Source organism: Pantherophis guttatus, chromosome 4, assembly GCF_059756535.1.
Source record: "Pantherophis guttatus breed Tessera chromosome 4, ASM5975653v1, whole genome shotgun sequence".
In the NCBI taxonomy this organism is placed as follows: Eukaryota; Metazoa; Chordata; class Lepidosauria; order Squamata; family Colubridae; genus Pantherophis; species Pantherophis guttatus.
The window spans coordinates 20,839,667-20,859,665 of record NC_142066.1 but is presented as its reverse complement, the minus strand read 5'-3'; the positions used below and the strand labels follow the sequence as shown (position 1 = coordinate 20,859,665).

The 19,999-nt window shown below is 39.7% G+C and overlaps 1 protein-coding gene across 1 annotated transcript; it reads left to right on the top strand.

Moving 5' to 3' along the window:
* Window positions 1–9,266: 9,266 nt before the first annotated feature.
* Window positions 9,267–19,797, top strand: LOC132711582 (vomeronasal type-2 receptor 26-like). Its single transcript, XM_060690952.2, has 5 exons — window positions 9,267–9,524; window positions 12,521–13,372; window positions 17,891–18,118; window positions 18,695–18,821; window positions 18,899–19,797. The coding sequence occupies exons 1-5, from the start codon at window positions 9,267–9,269 to the stop codon at window positions 19,795–19,797; spliced, it is 2,364 nt and encodes a 787-aa protein (XP_060546935.2).
* The last annotated feature ends 202 nt before the right edge of the window (window positions 19,798–19,999 follow it).

Here is a 19,999-nt window from a genome sequence, read left to right as displayed (position 1 = left end):
TTAGAGACTAGAAGTCAGGAGGAAGAGAAATCGGAAGAACTAGAAATAGAGAAAGACTTACAAAAGAAACAGGAAAAAGAAAGGGTAGGAAGAGAAGGAGCAAAAGGAAGGGTAGTAAGAGAGACTAGAAACACAAAAAGACAGATCAAGTAGATGATGGGAGAAGCAATTAAGCTTTTCTCGGTAAATATTAATGGATTAACTATCCCAAAGAAACCGACGCTAATATTTAATAAATTAAGGAAATTGGAAGCTGAAGTGATATGCTTCCAAGAGGTTCATATACAAAAAGAATATAGAAAATTATTAGAAAATAGAAAAATAGGAACATTATACACAACTTTAGCAGATAAAAAGAAAGGGGGTATTGCCATATATGTAAAGGAAAAAATAACATCAAATCTATGATATACAGACGACAAAGGTAGAATTTTGATGGTGGAATTGGAGATAGATCAGAAACAAATGCTACTTACAGTAATTTATGCACCAAATAATGTATTGTGAGCCGCCCTGAATCTTCGGAGAGGGGCGGCATATAAATCGAATTAATTAAATTAAATTAAATTAAATTAAATTAAATTAAATTAAATTAAATTAAATTAAATTAAATTAAATTAAATTAAATTAAATTAAATTAAATTAAATTAAATTAAATTAAATTAAATTAAATTAAATTAAATTAAATTAAATTAAATTAAATTAAATTAAATTAAAATCAACAAGAATTCTTTTACAAATGTACACAAGAAATTAGTAGCATGGACTAGGAAAGGATTTGTATTATTTATTTATTATTTATTATTCGAATTTCTATACCGCCCTTCTCCTTTCGGACTCAGGGCGGTGAACAGCCAAAATAAAAACATTTATACATAAATACAATTAAAAATAGATTTAAAATAATTAAATTTGGCCCATAGTTTAAAATTTATCAATTTAAAATCCATATCAAAATTTAAAACCAACTATAAAATCATAAAATCAAGAGAGACCGGCTAACTGAAAGAGATGAGTTTTTAGGGCCCGACGAAAGGTCCGGAGGTCGGAGATCACTCGTATCTCTGGGGGTAGATTGTTCCAAAGGGTAGGTGCCACCACAGAGAAGGCTCTCCTCCTGGGGGTCGCCAGCCGGCATTGTCTAGCCGACGGCACCCTGAAAAGGCCCTCTCTGTGGGAGCAAACTGGCCGGTGGGAGGCTATTGGTGGCAGAAGGCGGTCCTGTAAGTACCCTGGCCCTAAGCCATGGAGTGCTTTAAAGGTGATCACCAACACCTTGAAGCGCACCCGGAAGTCCACCGGAAGCCAATGCAGCTCGCGCAGGAGAGGAGTCACATGGGAGCGCCCAGTCGCTCCCATAATCCCCCGCATGACCACATTCTGCACCAGTTGGAGCCTCCGGGTGTACCCCAAGGGGAGCCCCATGTAGAGAGCGTTACAATAGTCCAGACAAGAAGTGACGAGTGCTTGAGTGACTGTGCGTAGGAAGTCCCGATCCAGAAAGGGGTGCAACTGGCATATCAGGCGAACCTGATAAAAAGCCCCCCTGGCCACGGCCGTCATATGCCCTTCTAAGGACAGCCGTGCATCCAGGAGGACGCCCAAGTTGCGGGCCCTTTCCATGGGGGCCAATGATTCACCCCCAATAACCAGCGATGGCGTCAGCTGGCTATACCGGGACGCCGGCAGCCACAGGCACTCGGTCTTGGAAGGGTTGAGTCGAAGCCTGTTTCTCCCCATCCAGACCCGCACGGCCTCCAGGCACTGGGACATCACTTCCAAGGCATCGTTGGGATGGTCTGGGGTGGAGATGTACAGCTGAGTATCATCAGCGTACTGATGGAACTCCACCCCAAAACCACGGATGATCTCACCCAGCGGCTTCACATAAATGTTGAACAGGAGGGGCGAGAGGACCGACCCTTGTGGCACCCCACAAACAAGGCACCTCGGGGTCGACCGCTGCCCCCCTGTCAACACGGATTGCGACCGGTCGGAGAGATAGGAGAACCACCGCAAAACAGTGCCCCCCACTCCCAGTCCCTCCAGCCGGCACAACATGATACCATGGTCGATGGTATCAAAAGCCGCTGAGAGGTCTAACAGGACCAGGATAGAGGAGTAACCCCTATTCCGAGCCCTCCAGAGATCATCCACCAACGCGACCAATGCCGTTTCCGTGCTGTACCCAGGTCTGAAACCGGACTGGAGCGGATCCAAATAGACAGCTTCATCCAGGTACTGTGGAAGCTGTCGCACCACCACACTCTCAACAACCTTCGCAATAAAGTGAAGGTTGGAGACTGGACGATAGTTAGCCAAAACAGCCAGATCCAGGGATGGCTTCTTGAGGAGAGGCCTCACCACCGCCTCTTTCAAGGCGGCCGGCAGGACACCCTCACTCAAAGAAGCGTTGATAATTCCCTGGAGCCAGCCTCGTGTAACCTCCCGGGAAGCCAGCACCAGCCAGGAGGGACACGGGTCCAATAAACATGTGGTGGCGTTCAGCCGTCCCAAGATCCTGTCCACGTCCTCGGGAGCCACAGGATCGAATTCCTCCCAGATAACATTCTCAAGGCCTGCCTCAGTCATCTCGTCTGAACTAACCCAGTCAGTGGCCAAGTTTTCCCGAATCTGAGTTATTTTATCATCCAGATACTGTACAAAATCCTCAGCTCGGCCCTGCAAGGTATGATTGGGGACTTTAATTCGGTGGTGGAAGTTGAGAGAGACTATAAAAGTAGTAAAAAAAAAAAAGAAAAAGAAAAAAAGTGTGTTACCAAGAGCCTTTTTTGATATAGCATCTGAGTTCAATCTGCGAGATGTATGCAGTGATACATCTGCAGTGATTCATATACAAAAAGAATATAGCAAATTATTAGAAAATAGAAAATTAGCAACATTATACACAACTTTAGCAGATAAAAAGAAAGGGGGTATTGCCATATATGTAAAGGAAAAAATCATATCAAATCTAAGATATGCAGATGACGAAGGTAGAATTTTGATGGTGGAATTGGAGATAGAACAGAAACAAATGCTACTTACAGAAATTTATGCACCAAATAAAAATCAACAAGAATTCTTTACAAATGTACACAAGAAATTAGTAGACATGGACTATGAAAGGATTTGTATGATTGGGGACTTTAATTCAGTGGTGGAAGTTGAAAGAGATTCAATCATGAAAATACCAATGACTATATCAAATAAATAATAATACATTTAAAAAAAGTGAAGCAATCAACCCGTGGTGAAAAGGCATTCCATGAAAGCCCACAAATAATTTCATTACAACAGCTGGAATGGCATAGAGTGCAATGGGATAGAGAATGTGGTGTAAGAATGAATAGGATGGGATAGGATGGGTTGGGATTGGATCAGTGGTGGGTTTCAAATATTTTTACTACCGGTTCTGTGGGTGTGGCTTGGTTGGCGTGAAATGGCATGGCATGGCTTGGTGGGTGTGGCTTGGTGGGAATGGCAGGGGAAGGATACTGTAAAATCTCCATTCCCACCCCACTCCAGGGGTAGGATACTGCAAAATCCCCATTTCCTCCCAATCAGCTGGGATTTGGGAGGCAGAGAATAGATGGGACGGTGCCAGTCAGAATTTTTACTACCGGATCTCCGAGCTACTCAAAATTTCCACTACCGGTTCTCCAGAACTGATCAGAACCTGCTGAAACCCACCTCTGGATGGGATGGGATGGGATGGGATGGGATGGGATGGGAGGGGAGAGGAGGGGAGAGGAGAGGAGAGGAGAGGAGAGGAGAGGAGAGGAGAGGAGAGGAGAGGAGAGGAGAGGAGAGGAGAGGAGAGGACAAGACAGGACAGAACAAAATAGAATAGAAGTACAGTAATGCCTTTATAAATACATATATTTACAGCTCTATTCCACTTTATGGAGCTAATGTTTTTATTTTTTGTCTTGTGGCTCATGCGTTCCTGCCTCTGCAAGTCCTCACATGTCTTGAAATTGTGAATGAGACATATGTGACTGTCTCACTATCATTATGAAATTAGCCAGTTTACCTCTTCCAAATGCTATGGGACTCCATGAAAATAGGAGCAACTGACACTGAATAATGGTAATTATTGTCCCCATCCTATTCCAACCCATGGCTGGGAGCCCCAAAGCTCTGTGAGTTGATTTGTTAGTATGTTGCACTGCCTAGTTTTGTCTGAAGAACATCTCCAGGAGGCAGATCTCTCTGGTCTATTTCACAGATCTTGTAGCAGACAGAGACATTTCTACATAGAAAGAAGACACTCATCGAAGATGTTTCTATTCGTGGAGATATTGTTAATAGTATTGCCTAAAATGATGTGCAAGAGTCCTATCCTTCAATGTGACTTTTGGGAGCCTCTTCCTATTCGGCACACCTATCATCAGCTTGGAGATATTAATATTGCTGGCATTATTTCTGCATTCGTGATATTTTCTGACCCCATTGAGTTCACTCAACATCCTTCACAGGCATTTCATGATGGACTTCTGTAAGTATATCATTAATTTACTGTCAAGTTCTGAACTTTGTTGGTAAATATATCATTCTTGAAATATTTCCACTGGTGGTAAAAACTCCTGATAGAAACATCTAAAATAGGATGCTTCAGTTTATTTTATCTGATGTTATATTTTACTTCAGTTTCTAAGTAAAGTTGAAATAGTTGAAATGGAGATCAAATCTCCATTTACAACAAATCACATCTCAATATCTATTAATATACAGGTATGTATGGCTTAATTCCATACAAATTAATTCCATATGAATATGAAGCTGTTACTACCGTTAAGGAAGAAAAAGCATATATTTTCCATGACATGTTTTCTCATTCTTTATTTCAGGTACCAAAATGTAGCAATTTCCTTTTGCATATAAGACATTCTTAAAAAGCTGCAGTTTGATAGTGAACCATTCTCACATATAGAAACAAGAATTATTTCACACATTCCACAAAATATGTTGTATGAAAGGATTGTAAGTGCATTAATGTGATTCAGACCTTTCTTTTTTTTTTAATTTTTATTTATTTCTTTGCAAACAAAATATATAACAACATATAGATCGCGGTGAGAACCTTACATAATACATTATCTTCAGTCCAAATATACAAATAAAAAATAAAAGCTACGCTAACCTTATCCTCTTTTTATTCTATTATTTAGCCAAGTATACCATTGGTCCCAATATTGAAAATATGTGGATTCTTTTTGATCTCTCAAAGTTCTTGTTAGCCTATCAGCTTCTGCATATTCAATAATTTTCACTAAGATCAAGTCTTCTGACGTTAGGTCTTTCCCCTTCCAATTTTGGGTGAGACATATTCTTGCTGCAGTTGTAATATATACAATTAAACACCATTTACTCGTGCCTATCTTGTCTGGCCTAATATTTAATAGGTAATATTCCGGTTTCGGTTGCAATTTATATCCAGTGATTTCTAGCAGCCACCTCTGAATAAGTTTCCAGAATTCAATTACCCTGGGACAAGTCCACCATACGTGAAAATAGTACCCACCTCCCCACACTTCCAACAGTTTGGGGAGAGTCCAGGAAACATTTTGGATAATCGAGCAGGAGGGAGGTGCCATCTGTACAGCATCTTATACAGATTTTCCTTATAAGTGATTGCCATTAAAAATTTCAGTTGTCTGGTCCAAATTTCTTCCCATTTCGTCAACTTGATTGAGTGACCAATATTTCTCCCCCAGGCAATCAATCTCATCTCCTATCCAATAACTTATTAAGAGTTTATAGTTCTTGACTAATTTTTTCCTCCTTTCCTAATATGATCTTATCCATCTCCTGCAGGGTCATATTTATACCTCCTTGCTCCTTATTCTTTTTATATTTAGAGTTGATCTGAGAGTAAGACCACCAGTCCAATTCCATTCCCTGTAAATCTAATTCGGTTCTTGTTTTTAGGAGACCTTGGCTATCTAGCAACTCCCGGTAAAATAGATGATTTTCTTTGTTATAAAGCGGAATATGTGTTGTGGCTTCTAACGGGACCAACCAGGAGGGGGTCAAAAAGTAGAATTTATCCTTAATTTTCCTCCATGTTTCAATTAAGATATTTCTTAAGTAATGACCTGCGAAACTTGTGTATTTCTTTACCTTGTCTTGCCACAGAAAATAATGCCAACCCTGTTGCAGCCCTGAACCTTCCAGAATCAATAGCCTTCTCCTTCTCAGCAGAATCCAGTCCCTTACCCAAACTAAATTTGCAGCCTGATAGTAATACTCCCACTTAGGCAAGCCAAATCCCCTTCTGTCCTTCACCTCTTGGAGCATTTTAAGTTTAATTCTGGGCTTTTTATTCTGCCAAATAAATTTTAGAACAACTTGATTTAACTTTTTGAAGAATTTGTTATCTAATCTGGCTGGGGCTGTATAAAATAAATATGTCCATTTTGGGAGAATATAAGATTTTATAGCCGTGATCCTGCCTAACAGAGAAATCTGTAGCTTCTTCCATTTCTCTAAATCCTGTTCTGTTTGTTGAAGAAGTTTCAAATAATTATCTTCCTTGATTGTTGAACATTTAGCAGATAATATAATACCTAAGTACCTTAATTTATTAACAATTTGGAATCCCAGGTTCAATTCTAATTCCTTCCCCTGCTTTATTGTCAAATTTTTAATCAAGACCTTAGTTTTTTCTTTATTTACTTTTAGGCCCGCCACAGTTCCGTATTTTTCTAGTTCGCAAATCAAATTCGGACCCGATATAAAAGGGTTTTCCAATACAAATACAAGGTCATCAGCGTATGCTTGTAATTTATACTGTTGATTCTTAATATGCAGTCCTTTTATTCCCGAATTTCACCTGATTTCCCTCAATAACGGTTCCAATGTTAATATAAATAAAAGCGGAGAAAGTGCTGTCTGGTTCCTTTCTCGATACAATTTTTTTTCCAACACTTCTCCATTAATCAGGATTTGGGCTGACTGTTTCGAATAGATTGTACGAATTGCCTGAATAAACTTCTCCCCAAATTGCATATGTTGTAACAGACCAAATAGAAAACGCCAGCTCACTTGATCAAAAGCTTTTTGCGCATCCACAAAGACCAAAGCCAACTGTTTATCAATGTGGGTTTCAAAATGTTCTAAAATGTTCATAATTATTCTCACATTATCTCTGATTTGCCTGCGAGGTAAAAAACCATTTTGGTCTTCGTGGATAAATTGGCTTAGAAAACCTTTTAATCTATCTGCCAATACCACTCAAATAATTTGTAATCTGCATTAAGAAGTGAGATCAGTCTGTAGTTCTGGATCAAGGACAAGTCATTACCCTCCTTCGGGAGAAGGGTAATTATTGCTTCTGTCCATGAATCCGGAGTCAGTCCCTCCCTAATTATCCCGTTAAATAATTCTACCATGTGGGGGCGTAAAACTTCCCAAAGTGCCTTATAGTATTCCTTTGGGAGGCCATCCATACCGGGAGTTTTCCCCGTTTTTTGTCTTCCCAAGGCTCTTTCGATTTCCCCTTCCGTTATCTCCCTATCCAGTATTTCTCTAGACAAATCCGGGATTTTTGGTAGGTCAGATTCTTCTAGATATTTCCTTATTTCCTCCTCAGATTTGTCTTCTTCTCTATATAAATCAGTAAAAAATTCCTACACTATTCTTTTCTTCCCTCATCATCTATGTCTCTCAAAATATTTTCTTTATCTATATCCAGAATCCCAGCCAGAATATCTGCCACTATCTCTCTTAGAGGCTCTCCCCGGTCTTCCACAACATTCTGTATCCTTAAGTAGAAAGCTGACCTTTCCATCTCCAGGAAAATAATCTGTTCTTCAAGGACCCTATTCACCGAAAACTGCTCCCTCTCATTCCCCTCCAATCTCTCCTCACATCGCCCCACTCTCTTCTCTACATCTTGTATTTTGCTTTCCTGTTGTATCAGCACCCTGAACACCCTCTAATCTCTCATTCAATGTTTTAATATCTTTTCTAACAGCTCCCAACTCCCCCTTGAGGTCTGATGTCAGATCTTCTAAATTTTTGGAGATAACTTCCTGATTCTTTGTCATCACCTCATACATTGCCTGCAACATGCCCTGAAGACTTGATAATGTGGGAGGTTTCCCTGCAGCAGCTAGGTCATCCAAAGATTTAGAAGATGAAGATGAAGATGTAGGTGTAACCAGGGTAGCAATCGTTGGTAGTGTCAAAACTTTTCCCCCCACTTTTGTAGTTGTCACAATTGTTGTATTCGACATCTTGCTTACAGGGGTACAGCCAATCGCTTTCAGATTTAATTATGGTAATTATATAATTAATTAATGACCTAATCAAGAAACAACTTTAAATTAGCCAATTCCAAAAATAGATTATATTCCGAAACCTTCAAATCAGATTTAGACAATAGGAAAATAATCAATGAGGATAGTTCATTCGGTCAAATATAAAAGCAAATTCAGATTACTCCTCTTCTGGGGACTCAGTATATATTGTAATTTTAAAATTCACCACTGGAGGGTGACAAAATACTGTTCCATACAATCAATAATGATCCAGAAGAAAACAGGAAGAGAAGAGCCCTGGGGAGGGATAAATCTGTCCCTTCAAATCACAATTCCTAATCCACATAGAAGTCGCGAGTAATCACCATCCATCGACGAAAGGAGGGTAGGGGGGATCCACCCAGAAACTTTCAAACAATCAAAAAATAAAATACTGTTCTTTTTCTGTAGTATTTCTTTCGATCAGCTCAACTCAGCAGTGGCCAAAGTGTTCATGATGTAGCAAACAAACATCTGCTTTCTCCATTTTAGCTCCAATGAGAAAATAGGCACTCAAATTATCTCTCTTTACGCCACCACATGCATTCAAGATGGGGGGGGGGTCAAAAGGATCAAAGATCCATCTCAGAGTAAGGTAATTTAAATTGGAAAGGGGCTCCTTGCCCGACTGCGATCGGGTTTCCCTTCCAATGCGTGACAGTTTTGGAGCTGCCATGGCTGGCGCCGTCTTCCCAGCCTGTGACAGGAGAACTTCGCCTTCGCGTGCCGGATTGCCACTCCTCACGCACTATTGCTCCTCTCCGCTTACAGCCGCCTCTCCAGGGCCGCTGCCGCTGTAAAAACCGCCCAGGCTAGAAAGTTTGCCAGAACAAGGCAGCAGTGATCTCCATGACCGTCTTGCTAGCACGGTGATGTCACAGGAAACCAATACAGACCTTTGTTAATGTGCTGTTTCTAATTCTGTTTTACAGAATAGTTTTTCAGAATTACCAGCATATCATGGCATTAGTGTTTACTGTAAAGGAGATCAATGAAAATCCCCAGATCCTATCAAATATCACACTGGGCTTCCACATTTTTAACAGCAATTTTAGTCCAAGCCGGACTTTCTTTGCCTCAATGATTCTACCTTTCACTCAGGGCAAATTCATCCCTAACTACAAGTGTGGGATCACAAATACCTTGGCTGCAGTCATTGGGGCACCTGACATGTCTCTTCACATGGCAACTGTATTGGGAATCTACAAAGTTCCTCAGGTAAGATGTGCTGAAGATATACATTATCTTTTTTTTTTTTTTTTGTAAATATTTTTTGTTTATTTTTTCAAATTTAAACATAAAAACATAACTTTCAAGAGCAAAAATCTCGATCTGGTCATAGATGGTTACCACGCTTACATTCCTTTCACAAGCTCAATTCACAATTTCCATTACATCTTTTATAAATAAACAAAAAAAGAAAAAAAAAGAAGATAAAAAAGAAATTCAAAACTTAAGAAAAAAAAAACAATTTTACCTCAAATTTCACATTTTCATCTATATAAATCCATTATATCTATCCAAAATTAGTTTCAAATTCACTTTCACTCATTTTTACATCTGCATAACAATTCTAAACATATCTTTATTCTTCTTTACCTTATATCTTATACAAATCATATCAAAATAATTTTTACAATATTCTAACCTCTTATTAAGTGTTTACCTTACAATTTTATCACCGTTTATTCTTAGTTTCAATTCAATACCACTCCATTTTTATTATATTTTATAAACAACATTTTATTTAATTTTAATCCTTTGACCCTTATCCTCAAATCAGTTTACCTTAGGTTTTTTTTTTCCTCCCAGTTTACATATTACACAGATTTCTCTCAAAGGCATATTTTATTTAATCCATTTTCTAATATATTTTCCACTATATCTCCCTCTAATATTTAACTATCTTCCTGCTTGTTCTGTTTGATTAATTCTCAGCTTGATCCCCTCCAAAACACCAACTATTTAGTTGATTTTAGAATAGTTCCTCAATCTCCTCCAACTCTCCTCCTGTTTGACTGTTTCCAGCATTTTGTGGGCTGATTTCCAGCATAGTCTCCTCCTTAAACTCCCTCCATTGTTTAGCTGATTTCCAGCATAGTCTCCTCCAACTCTCCTCCTATTTATTTGGCTGTTTCCAGCATTTTATGGGCTGATTTCCAGCATAGTCTCCTCCTTGACTCCCTCCATTGTTTGGCTGATTACCAGCATAGTCTCCTCCAACTCTGCTCCTATTTGTTTGGCGGTTTCCAGCATTTTGAATTAATTTCCAACGTATTTCCACCGAGTCTCAAACTCTTATCTAGTTGGTATCCATCCCACACATTTTAACTGTAATATAATTATCTGTTTTATATCATTTTTCCATCCTGCTCTTTCAATTTAAATCTCAGTATATGTCATAATAGTCATCATTTCCCACTTGTATTACCTTAATTCAATCACTAGCATCTGTGTATCTTATATTTTGTTCAATCAATCCTTATTCATCAGTTTAACATTTGTTTGCAAGTTAAAATTAAAACGTATTACATCAAACAGTACATTTTCTTAAAGTTTTCCTGTCTCAAAATATATTCTTCTTTATTATTTTTATCCCCTTGATATCATCCACTATTTTACTAGCCATCTCTTATTTTCTATTTTTATTATTTCACAACCCTTCCTGTTTTTATCCAAAAATCATATATACCTAGGCTTTTAAACTTTATCATATATACATAGGCTTTTAAACTTTACATTTCAGTTAGTCACATTTAAATTTATCCACTTTAATTCTTCCTTTTCTTCCTTTTCCTCTCTGTCCAAAGTGCTCTATTTCAAGGTTCATCAGTTCAAAGTAAAGAATTTCTGTATGTCCCTTTAAAACTTTTAAAATGTCTGATCCAAGCGTAGTGCATCAGCTTCCTGTCTTTGTTAACTATGCCACACCTAGTTTTATCAGTCTCCATTGTTAAAATCCAAAATGTTCTTTCTTTCTTCTTTCTTCTTTCTTCTTTCTTAAAATCATCTGGGACAGAGTAGGAATCTCCAAAATCCTTATATCCAATATTAATTTCAAGTAATCCAAGGTAAAAAGCCAATTAACATGTTTCTTTTCCACCCAGAAAGGGAAATCTCTTTAATCCACTTCTCTGTTTAATCACTGCAGACTCCATGGCTATTTCTCTATCTTCATTAGCTTCATTTTCTTTTAGAGGCATTAATTCTCAGGAATATCCATTTCTCCTCTCTACTCCAGTTAAAGGCACAGTCAAATTTCAGAAATTTATTAATACCAAATCATCCAGTTTAAATTTACTGCAACAAAATTCAATTTGGGTCTTTTACCCATTTTTTTTTCCTTTTCAATCTTTAAGCCCCGCAGTCCAACAGCCGCTTTTAATTTTGGGGTCTTATTTTCCAATAATTCCAAATAGGTACGTTATTGCCTGGGTTGGTGTCACTCACCCGGCTTCTTGATTTTTGCTCTTTCTTCATCTTCTTCCTCCAGCACAATCCTTGTTCCCGGTTGCCGCAGTTTCAGGGCAGCCACCATGGCTGCCGTCCTGCTGCCGCCAGCATGAAGGAGAAGCCTCCGGTCCCGAGGAACCCGCCCGTTCCTCTTGGCCGCCCAAGGCATTCCTTCTTGTCCCCCTATCCCTACAAGACAGGGGAGGTCCGCAGACCTATCGGCGGCAGCTTAGCAGAGGGGATTTGGCAGGGCTCAGCGAAGCTCGCCATTTCCCCGTCTGTGTCCCAGCGACGCCAACCGGAAGTTGGGAATCTACAAAGTTCCTCAGGTAAGATGTGCTGAAAATGTACATTATCATTTTGCCATATCTCCGCAAACGTTGGTACACTTCTTTTTGTAAAAAGAGAGATCTTTCAGATTCTTAGATATTATTTTCGGCTTGATAGAATCATCATAGCATCATGAATCATTGTCATTTTGAACAGATGGTGGGGATATTTGACACAGCAAAATGTGCCCCAGTTCCAGACATTGAACTAAGGCTCAAATCTGAAATATTCACAATGAGACTATTTTCGGAAAAAAAATATATTTTCTGATACCTCAAGAGTTACATCTTGGTTGATATTCTATAATAAACGCAACTAGTTGCATAATTTCAGTATAAAAGGTGAAAGATACCCAACTGAAATGAATATATATGATTTCAGAGGCTCATGTGCAATAGAATTTTCAATTGCATATGTTTATCTTTCTGTAGTTGACCTATGGCTCTGCTCCAGTTATAGATAAAGAGACTCAAGCAGTTTTCTTCCAACAAATGTTTCCAAATGAATCCCACCAATGTAAGGGCCTCCTGCAGTTATTGCTGTATTTTAGATGGATCTGGATTGGAGTTCTTGTACTAAAGGATGAGAAAGGAGAGAAATTCCTCCAAGAAATACTCCCCACATTTTCTGAGCATGGCATCTGCATTGAATTCATAGCAGAATTCCCAAATGCGGCTTTTTGCAGTGATTTTGATGAAACCGTAGATGAATTGCTACATATATACCATGTTCTCATGAACAGCACAGCCAATGTGATAATCTTATATGGTGAAAAGTCCTTAACAGTTCTGAGAACTATCCTTCAGATTTCAGAAGTGGAGGATATACCAAAGAAGGATAAGATTTGGCTTATCACTGCTCAAACAGATTATACTTCAATTTCCTTTCATAAAACTTGGGATATAAATTTTCTGCACGGTGCTTTATCCTTTGCAGTTCACACAAAGGAGATTCAAAACTTCCAGGAATTTCTTCAAAATCTAAATCCAAGCAATGATCAGAATGATCATTTTTGGAAAGATTTCTGGGAACAGGCATTCAGTTGTTTCTTCCCAAACTCAAAAATGGAGGAGTCTCAGAAGAAATGTACTGGACAGGAGAAACTTGAAACTCTTCCTACATCTGTGTTTGAAATAACCATGAGTGGCCAGAGTTACAATATTTACAATGCAGTCTATGCTGTGGCACGTGCTTTGCAATCTCTCTATATATCCAAATCTAAAGAAACAACAATGATGAAAGAAAGAAGGAAACATTTTCCTGCCAATCAAGTGTGGTGGCAGGTAAGTTTGCTACCAGGGTGAGAAACCACCATATCTGTAGTTGCAACATGTGTCCAAAAACTCTAGCAAACAATATTCTCCTGGGATATTGATGTCTGAAAACCCAAAAGTGAGATGTAATAATGGATTAAGTAATCAAAATATTCATAGGCTGATATTCAAATTGTAAATGGCATTCTACAAAATTTCTTAAAATATGTTTCTCTCCATGAAATTAACCTCCTATCAAGCCCAAAATCAAGAATGACAGATAGTAATTCTTCTAAAATGATTTCTTCTTGTTTTACATCTATAGATAAAAGTTTGTCAATCTGAGCACTCTACTATCTGTATCTGCAATTTACTCTGTGAATTATTGGGGGGGGGCTATGTTAGTTCTCTTTCTCACAGACACAATATCCAATCTGAAATGTCTTTTACCTCTCTGAAATGCTCCCTCTCCATCCTGGGAAGCCACTTCCTTATTGTTCCATAAATTCAGTCTATGAATAAATGGAAGGAGGTTATTACTGAATGTTGAAGCTGTATTGGTGGTTGTTGTTGTTATATATGCTTTATTTGGAATGTTTGCATTTGCAGACACAATTCATTGATTCTTGAAAGTACAATCAGGCCAGTGGTGGGTTCCTACCAGTTCGTCCAGGTTCACATGAAACGGTAGTGGCAGCAACGGGAGGCTCCACCCACTGCCCAGACTTCATCAGGGACATTCTGTGCATATGCCTTCATGATAGCGAATCCTAGTAGGCCGTGGGATGAAATTGCTATGGATTTCATCATGGAACTCCCAGAAAGCAATGGCAACACAGTAATATGGACTGTGATAGTTCTATTCTCCAAACAGACCTATTTTATACCATGTAGCGGGCTACTGTCAGCCAGACGGTTATCAAAACTATTTATCCAACATATCTACTGCTTACACGGGGTACCTAGGTTGATCATCCAGATAGAGGGGTACAGTTTATGGCCAGGTTCTGGCGAAATTTCATACAGTCCATAGGGTCAATGCAAGGACTCAGTTCAGCCTTTCACCCTAGCACCAATAAAGCAGTTGAGAGAGCCAATGCTATGGTGGAATGCTATCTGAGGTTGTTCTGCCCCAGCTACGGACCCCAAAGAACACAGCACACACAAAGTCTGTACAAAACTTAAATTTACTAAAATAACTCAGTCTTTTCCAAACAAAGGCTGTTAATAAACTTTCTTAACAGCCTACAAGAAACCAAAGATAAAGTAATCACAATCTTACTAAGGTTGGCAGAAAGCCCAGAAGCAATTTGCAGAGAATCCAGATGCGAAGTAGAGTGAACTAAAGTTGTTCCCTACAAATTGCTTTATTCAGTGTTCCTCCTTAAATAGGCTAAGGGAGTTGCCAATTAGCCCCAAGCCTTACTTTCGAGGAGACCTCCTCCTGAGGAGTCACACTTGCCTTTTGGCAGCTCTGCGCGCCCGTGCATCGAGAAGAGGCTCCTCCTCTTCATCCTCTTCACTTAAAGGAGCTTCTGGAGGTTCTGAAGGCCTGGCTGAATCCCTGCCTCTGGCACCACATCTTCTCCAGCCTCCTCATTGTTTGACTCGAGTGCCAGCTTCACAGGCTGCTGGCGCAGCACCACACCAGCCTCCTCACTGTCAGAATCAGCTACAATCTGCCCAGGCCGCTGACAGGCCACAGCGGAGGTGTTATATCTCATATCAACAATCAGAGTGGTCATACCTCTTGCCATTTTCTGAGGTAGCTTATAATAACGTGGTGCACCACAGCACAGGATTTACCCCTTTCCAAATAGTTACAGGACTTGAATTCCATGCTATACCTGAACTGTAAATACCATCCGATACAGAGACCTTACTGAGTGAATGGGCTGATAGAATACGAACACTATGACCACAGATCAAAAAAGCATTAGATAAGGCAGCAAAGGAATACCAGTGCCAAGCGGATAAGAAGAGAGCAGATACAGAACCGTTCCAGTGGGGGATCGGGTATACCTATCCACTAAATACATAAAATTGAGAGTACCAAACTGGAAACTAGGACCTAAGTATTTGGGGTCATTTACTGTGACCAAGGTCATTAATCCTGTGACCGTCACTCTAAAGCTTCCATCACTATTGGGTAAGATCCATCCGGTTTTCCATAGCAGTCTCCTAAAGCTGGTAACAGCAATCAGAGACACCCCAAAACATCCTGTAAAGGATGGATATTATGAAATAGATAAGCTATTAGACTCCAGAATCTACAAGGGTAAACTTAAATACCTGATTAGGTGGAAGAGTATCCTTATGAGGAGGCCTCCTGGGTGGCTGCAAAAGACATTAACGCCAATCAGTTATTACACCGGTTCCATAGAGATAACCCACAGAAACCGAGGGCTGCTGTTAACATGCCTATTTTATCTCTTACAGAGGGACTCCTGGTAAAGGGGAGCCTCCTGTCAAGCCCATCATTTCACTAAACAACACAGGGAAGGGAAGGAGGAGTGGTGAAGGAAATGGACCTGCCTCAATGCTGAGCGGGCTATTGTTTCACAGGGTGTGGTGATGGTGGCCACTGGGTGTAGGTGACCGAAGCTGGGAGAACCGAGAGCATCAGGCACAGGAGGGGAATGATGTCACCAAGGAATGCCCTCATGGAACTGATGTGGAGGATGGGCAGCTCATTGGAAAGCCTTTCACAGCTGAGAAAAGCCCAGATGGCGAGTGGGCAGCGCAGCTCTACAAAAAATGCTGAGAGGCGGATGCTCTCAGCAGTGACTTTGATCTGCTTGAGCTCAGTGTTTCCTCAGATCTAGCTTACACTACATTAAACCATTATTACAAACCCAGATTTTACTCATTTCAGAGTGGTTTGTTTCTGCTGATGAGGTTTGTCCAGGAAGGCTGAGACTCTGTCCCAATGCTTGCTGGTCCTGCTGCTGCAAGGACACTTCTCAACTGCTGGCCTCCAAGCAGTGGCTGCTACTGCTGCTGGCCTCATGGGGACTCTTGGCCCTCCTGATAGTGCTGCTCTCGGCTGCCCCGCTGGGCTGCTCCTGCGTGGCATGAGGCGAGTCGTCCCAGATCTATGACCTTCAGACCACCCCCTGCTGCCAGTGGAGCTGTGCTGACTGCACCGCCTCACATAGCCAGCAAATGGTGGGGTGGGGGGTGGTGCCCTGCCTTCTCAGTTCCCACTCTCCAACAGAGTCCTAAAGCTTTGCCACACAGTCTGCAAGGAAAGATAGGTGGTGGAATGTATTATGTTCCTTCCTCCCTGGCCCCACACAGGCTGAACCTATTTCCAGACACTGTCTTGACCTGTGCGCGTGCTTGCCACTTCCTATGCTGGCTACCCCCGCCTTCCCACCACCGCTGCTGATTCTCTGAACTAGAGCTTATTTTGGAGGGGCAGGGCTTATATTGCGAGCAACATGAAAAATCATGCTAGGTCATATTTTCGAGGTAGCTCATTAATTTTTGATTTTACTTTGTAAAAGTAAGTCTTTCTCCAATTATTTTGTAAATTTTACTGGCAGCCCTTACTTAATGGTGGTCATTGGGACCTGAATTTCCATTGCTAAGTGATGCAGTTATAAGTTGTGACATCACTTGACCATGCGGTTTAGCAACAATAATTTTGGCAGACACCAGTTACCATGGTTAAGTGAGAATTTCAGTTTTTAAAGCATGGAATTCATGTGATCACAACTTCCAATTTCCTTCTAGCTTCCTCATTGACTTTGCTTGTGGAAAGCTAGCAAGACAGATTACAAATCACAATCAAGTAACTGTGGAATGTCATGACAGTCAGAAATAAAAGCCAATTCCTGACTTCCAGGATTGTGATCATATAAGCACAGTAAGGAAATCATAAGTATCACTTGTCCTGCACTGTTACAATTTCAGATGGTTGCTGAACAAGCAGTCATTAAACAATGAACACCTATACTTAAGGGTTGTTGTTATTGTTGTTGGTATTTCACTAAGTCCTCTCTGAATCTTTGCAAACCCATGAACCATAGCACCCCAGAACCTCCTATCCTCCACTATCATCTATAATTTGCCCATATTAATGTTCATTGTGCTGATGACACTATCTAACCATCTCATCCTTTGTTACCCTTTTCTCCTTTTGCCTTGCATTCTCATAATCCAGCAAATGAAGGAAATTTGATCTCCAGTTCCTCTGCCTTTTCATTTTTACTTCTTAGTTCTCGGTTCTTATACTGCTGAAGCCTACCTTGTACCATTTTGAATATAACCTTGCTAGTGTGTGAAATGAGTTCAATTATATGGTAGTTTTATACATCATAGTATTTATTATATATATTATTATTATTTTTTATAGTTGTTCATTTTGCAATTCTATATTAATTTTATTTCAGAAATCTGATGTTACCTCTATCTCTGTTTTAGAATGATATTTATTTGTTTGATGGCTAACAACTTTAAAGAAACATTCATATGTATGTTTTGAATATATGAATTTTTTCCCCTTCCTTGGTTTGTTCCTCTCTGATTGCCTTTGTGTTTCAGGTTCATTCTTTTCTGAGAAGTGTCAGTTTCAACAACAATGTTGGTGAAAAGATCTCCTTTGATAAAAATGGAGAATTCATTGGTGGATTTGATATTATCAACTGGATCACATTCCCAAACCAATCTTTTCTTAGGGTTAAAGTTGGAGTGATAGATCCCACAGCTCCAGCAGAGAAGTTCTTCAATATTTCTGTAGATTCCATCACCTGGCCAGTAGGCTGTAACCAGGTTAGTTTTTTAAATATAGATTTCTCTCCCTTCATTTCAATATCTTTATTGATGAAAATCTCACAGTATCATCGCTGACTAACCTGAGAAAACCAATTTTAATTAACTAGCAGAAAAACTGTCTTTGAACAGTGATGATGGTTAATGAATGCTATAAATACAATTTGTGTAGAGATTTTTTTTTTTTTTTTTACTTTTCTAGCAATTACTATTGAATATTAGGAAATATACATTCCTGGCTCCCTGTTAATTACGGGCAATAGTTTTCATGTTTTTGAAGTAAAAGCTGCAAGGCAACACACTAAATCTCTTCAGTTTGCTGACATCAAAATTCAGAAGTTGAGAAAACCAACCTTAACTAACTACCACAGAAATTGTCTATGAAGAGTGATGATGGTTAACGAAGGCTATCAATACAATTATTGTAGAGATTTAATTAGTTATAATTTCAGAGCAATTACATCTAAAATTGTGTCATCCTGCTACTTCATTATTAATGTGCTGATTCCACAGCAACACTCAAAACACTTTCTTTCCTCTTTGTATCTTAATATATTCTTCTTCATTCGTTGATAGGCATTACCTTTATCTTTATGTAATGATCCTTGTGAGACAGGACACAGCAAGGCCAAGAAAGAAGGAAAGTTGTTTTGTTGCTATGATTGCCATCTATGTCCAGAGGGGAAAATATCAAACGTGAAGGGTACGAAAATTTCAGTTATACTGGGATTAAGCCAACACTATAATTTCCTATATCAATTCATCTGCATTCTTTTTCAGACACAGATGACTGCTCTCCATGTCCAGAAGATCAATATCCAAATCCCAGGAAAAATATGTGCACTCCAAAGCGGATCACCTTTTTGTCCTATGAAGAACCCTTAGGGGTCAGTCTGACTGTTCTTTCTCTTTGCTTTTCTTTAATGACAACTTTGGTAATAACAATCTTCATGAAACACAAACACACTCCCATCGTCAAAGCCAACAACCGGAATCTCAGTTATACACTCCTAGTTTCTCTTCTCCTCTCTTTCCTTTGTGTCTTTCTATTTGTTGGGAAGCCCAATATGATTGTGTGTCTCTTTCGACAACCTGCTTTTGGCCTCATCTTTTCTGTGGCGGTTTCTTGTGTCTTGGCCAAAACCTTTGTTGTGGTTCTAGCATTCATGGCCACCAAACCCGGTTCCAGATTGAGGAAATGGGTTGGGGGAAGGATGGTCAGTTTCATTCTTCTATCCTGCTCCCTTATTCAAATATGTGTTTGTGCTGTGTGGCTGATAACATCCCCACCATATCCAGATTTTGATGCACATTCAATACCTGAAGAACTTATCCTGGAGTGCCATGAAGACTCGGTCATGTTCTACTGTGTTTTGGGCTTTATGGGTTTTCTTGCTCTGCTTAGCTTCTCTGCTGCTTTTCTAGCTAGGAATTTACCTGACAGTTTCAATGAAGCCAAATTCATCACCTTCAGCATGTTGGTCTTCTGCAGTGTTTGGCTGTGCTTTATTCCAACCTACCTAAGCACTAGGGGAAAATATACGTTGGCTGTGGAGATCTTCTCCATGATCTCCTCCAGTGCTGGATTATTGGTGTGCATCTTTTTTCCCAAGTGTTTTATCATTGTGATGAGACCTGAACTGAACGATAAGCACCAGCTCATGAAGAGAAAGTTTTAATAAATCTTTATGTTTGCCTGATATTCTTTATATGTACATGTTGGAGAACTTCCTCATTTCAACATTTAAGGTAGAGAACAATGTACAGACACAATGATGTTCTTTTTTCTTTTTTTTTTCCCGAGGGCCAAAGCGTACAGTTTATTGATATTGCTGTACCAGGAGACGCCAGAGTCGAAGAAAAAGAACTGGAAAAAAATCA

Coding starts and splice junctions, on each gene's coding strand:
- LOC132711582 (XM_060690952.2), top strand. CDS start 9,267: ATGGCATTAGTGTTTACTGTAAAGGAGATCAATGAAAATCCCCAGATC. Junction 18,119..18,694: donor GGCCAGTAGGCTGTAACCAG/GTTAGTTTTTTA, acceptor ATTCGTTGATAG/GCATTACCTTTATCTTTATG. Junction 18,822..18,898: donor GAAAATATCAAACGTGAAGG/GTACGAAAATTT, acceptor ATTCTTTTTCAG/ACACAGATGACTGCTCTCCA.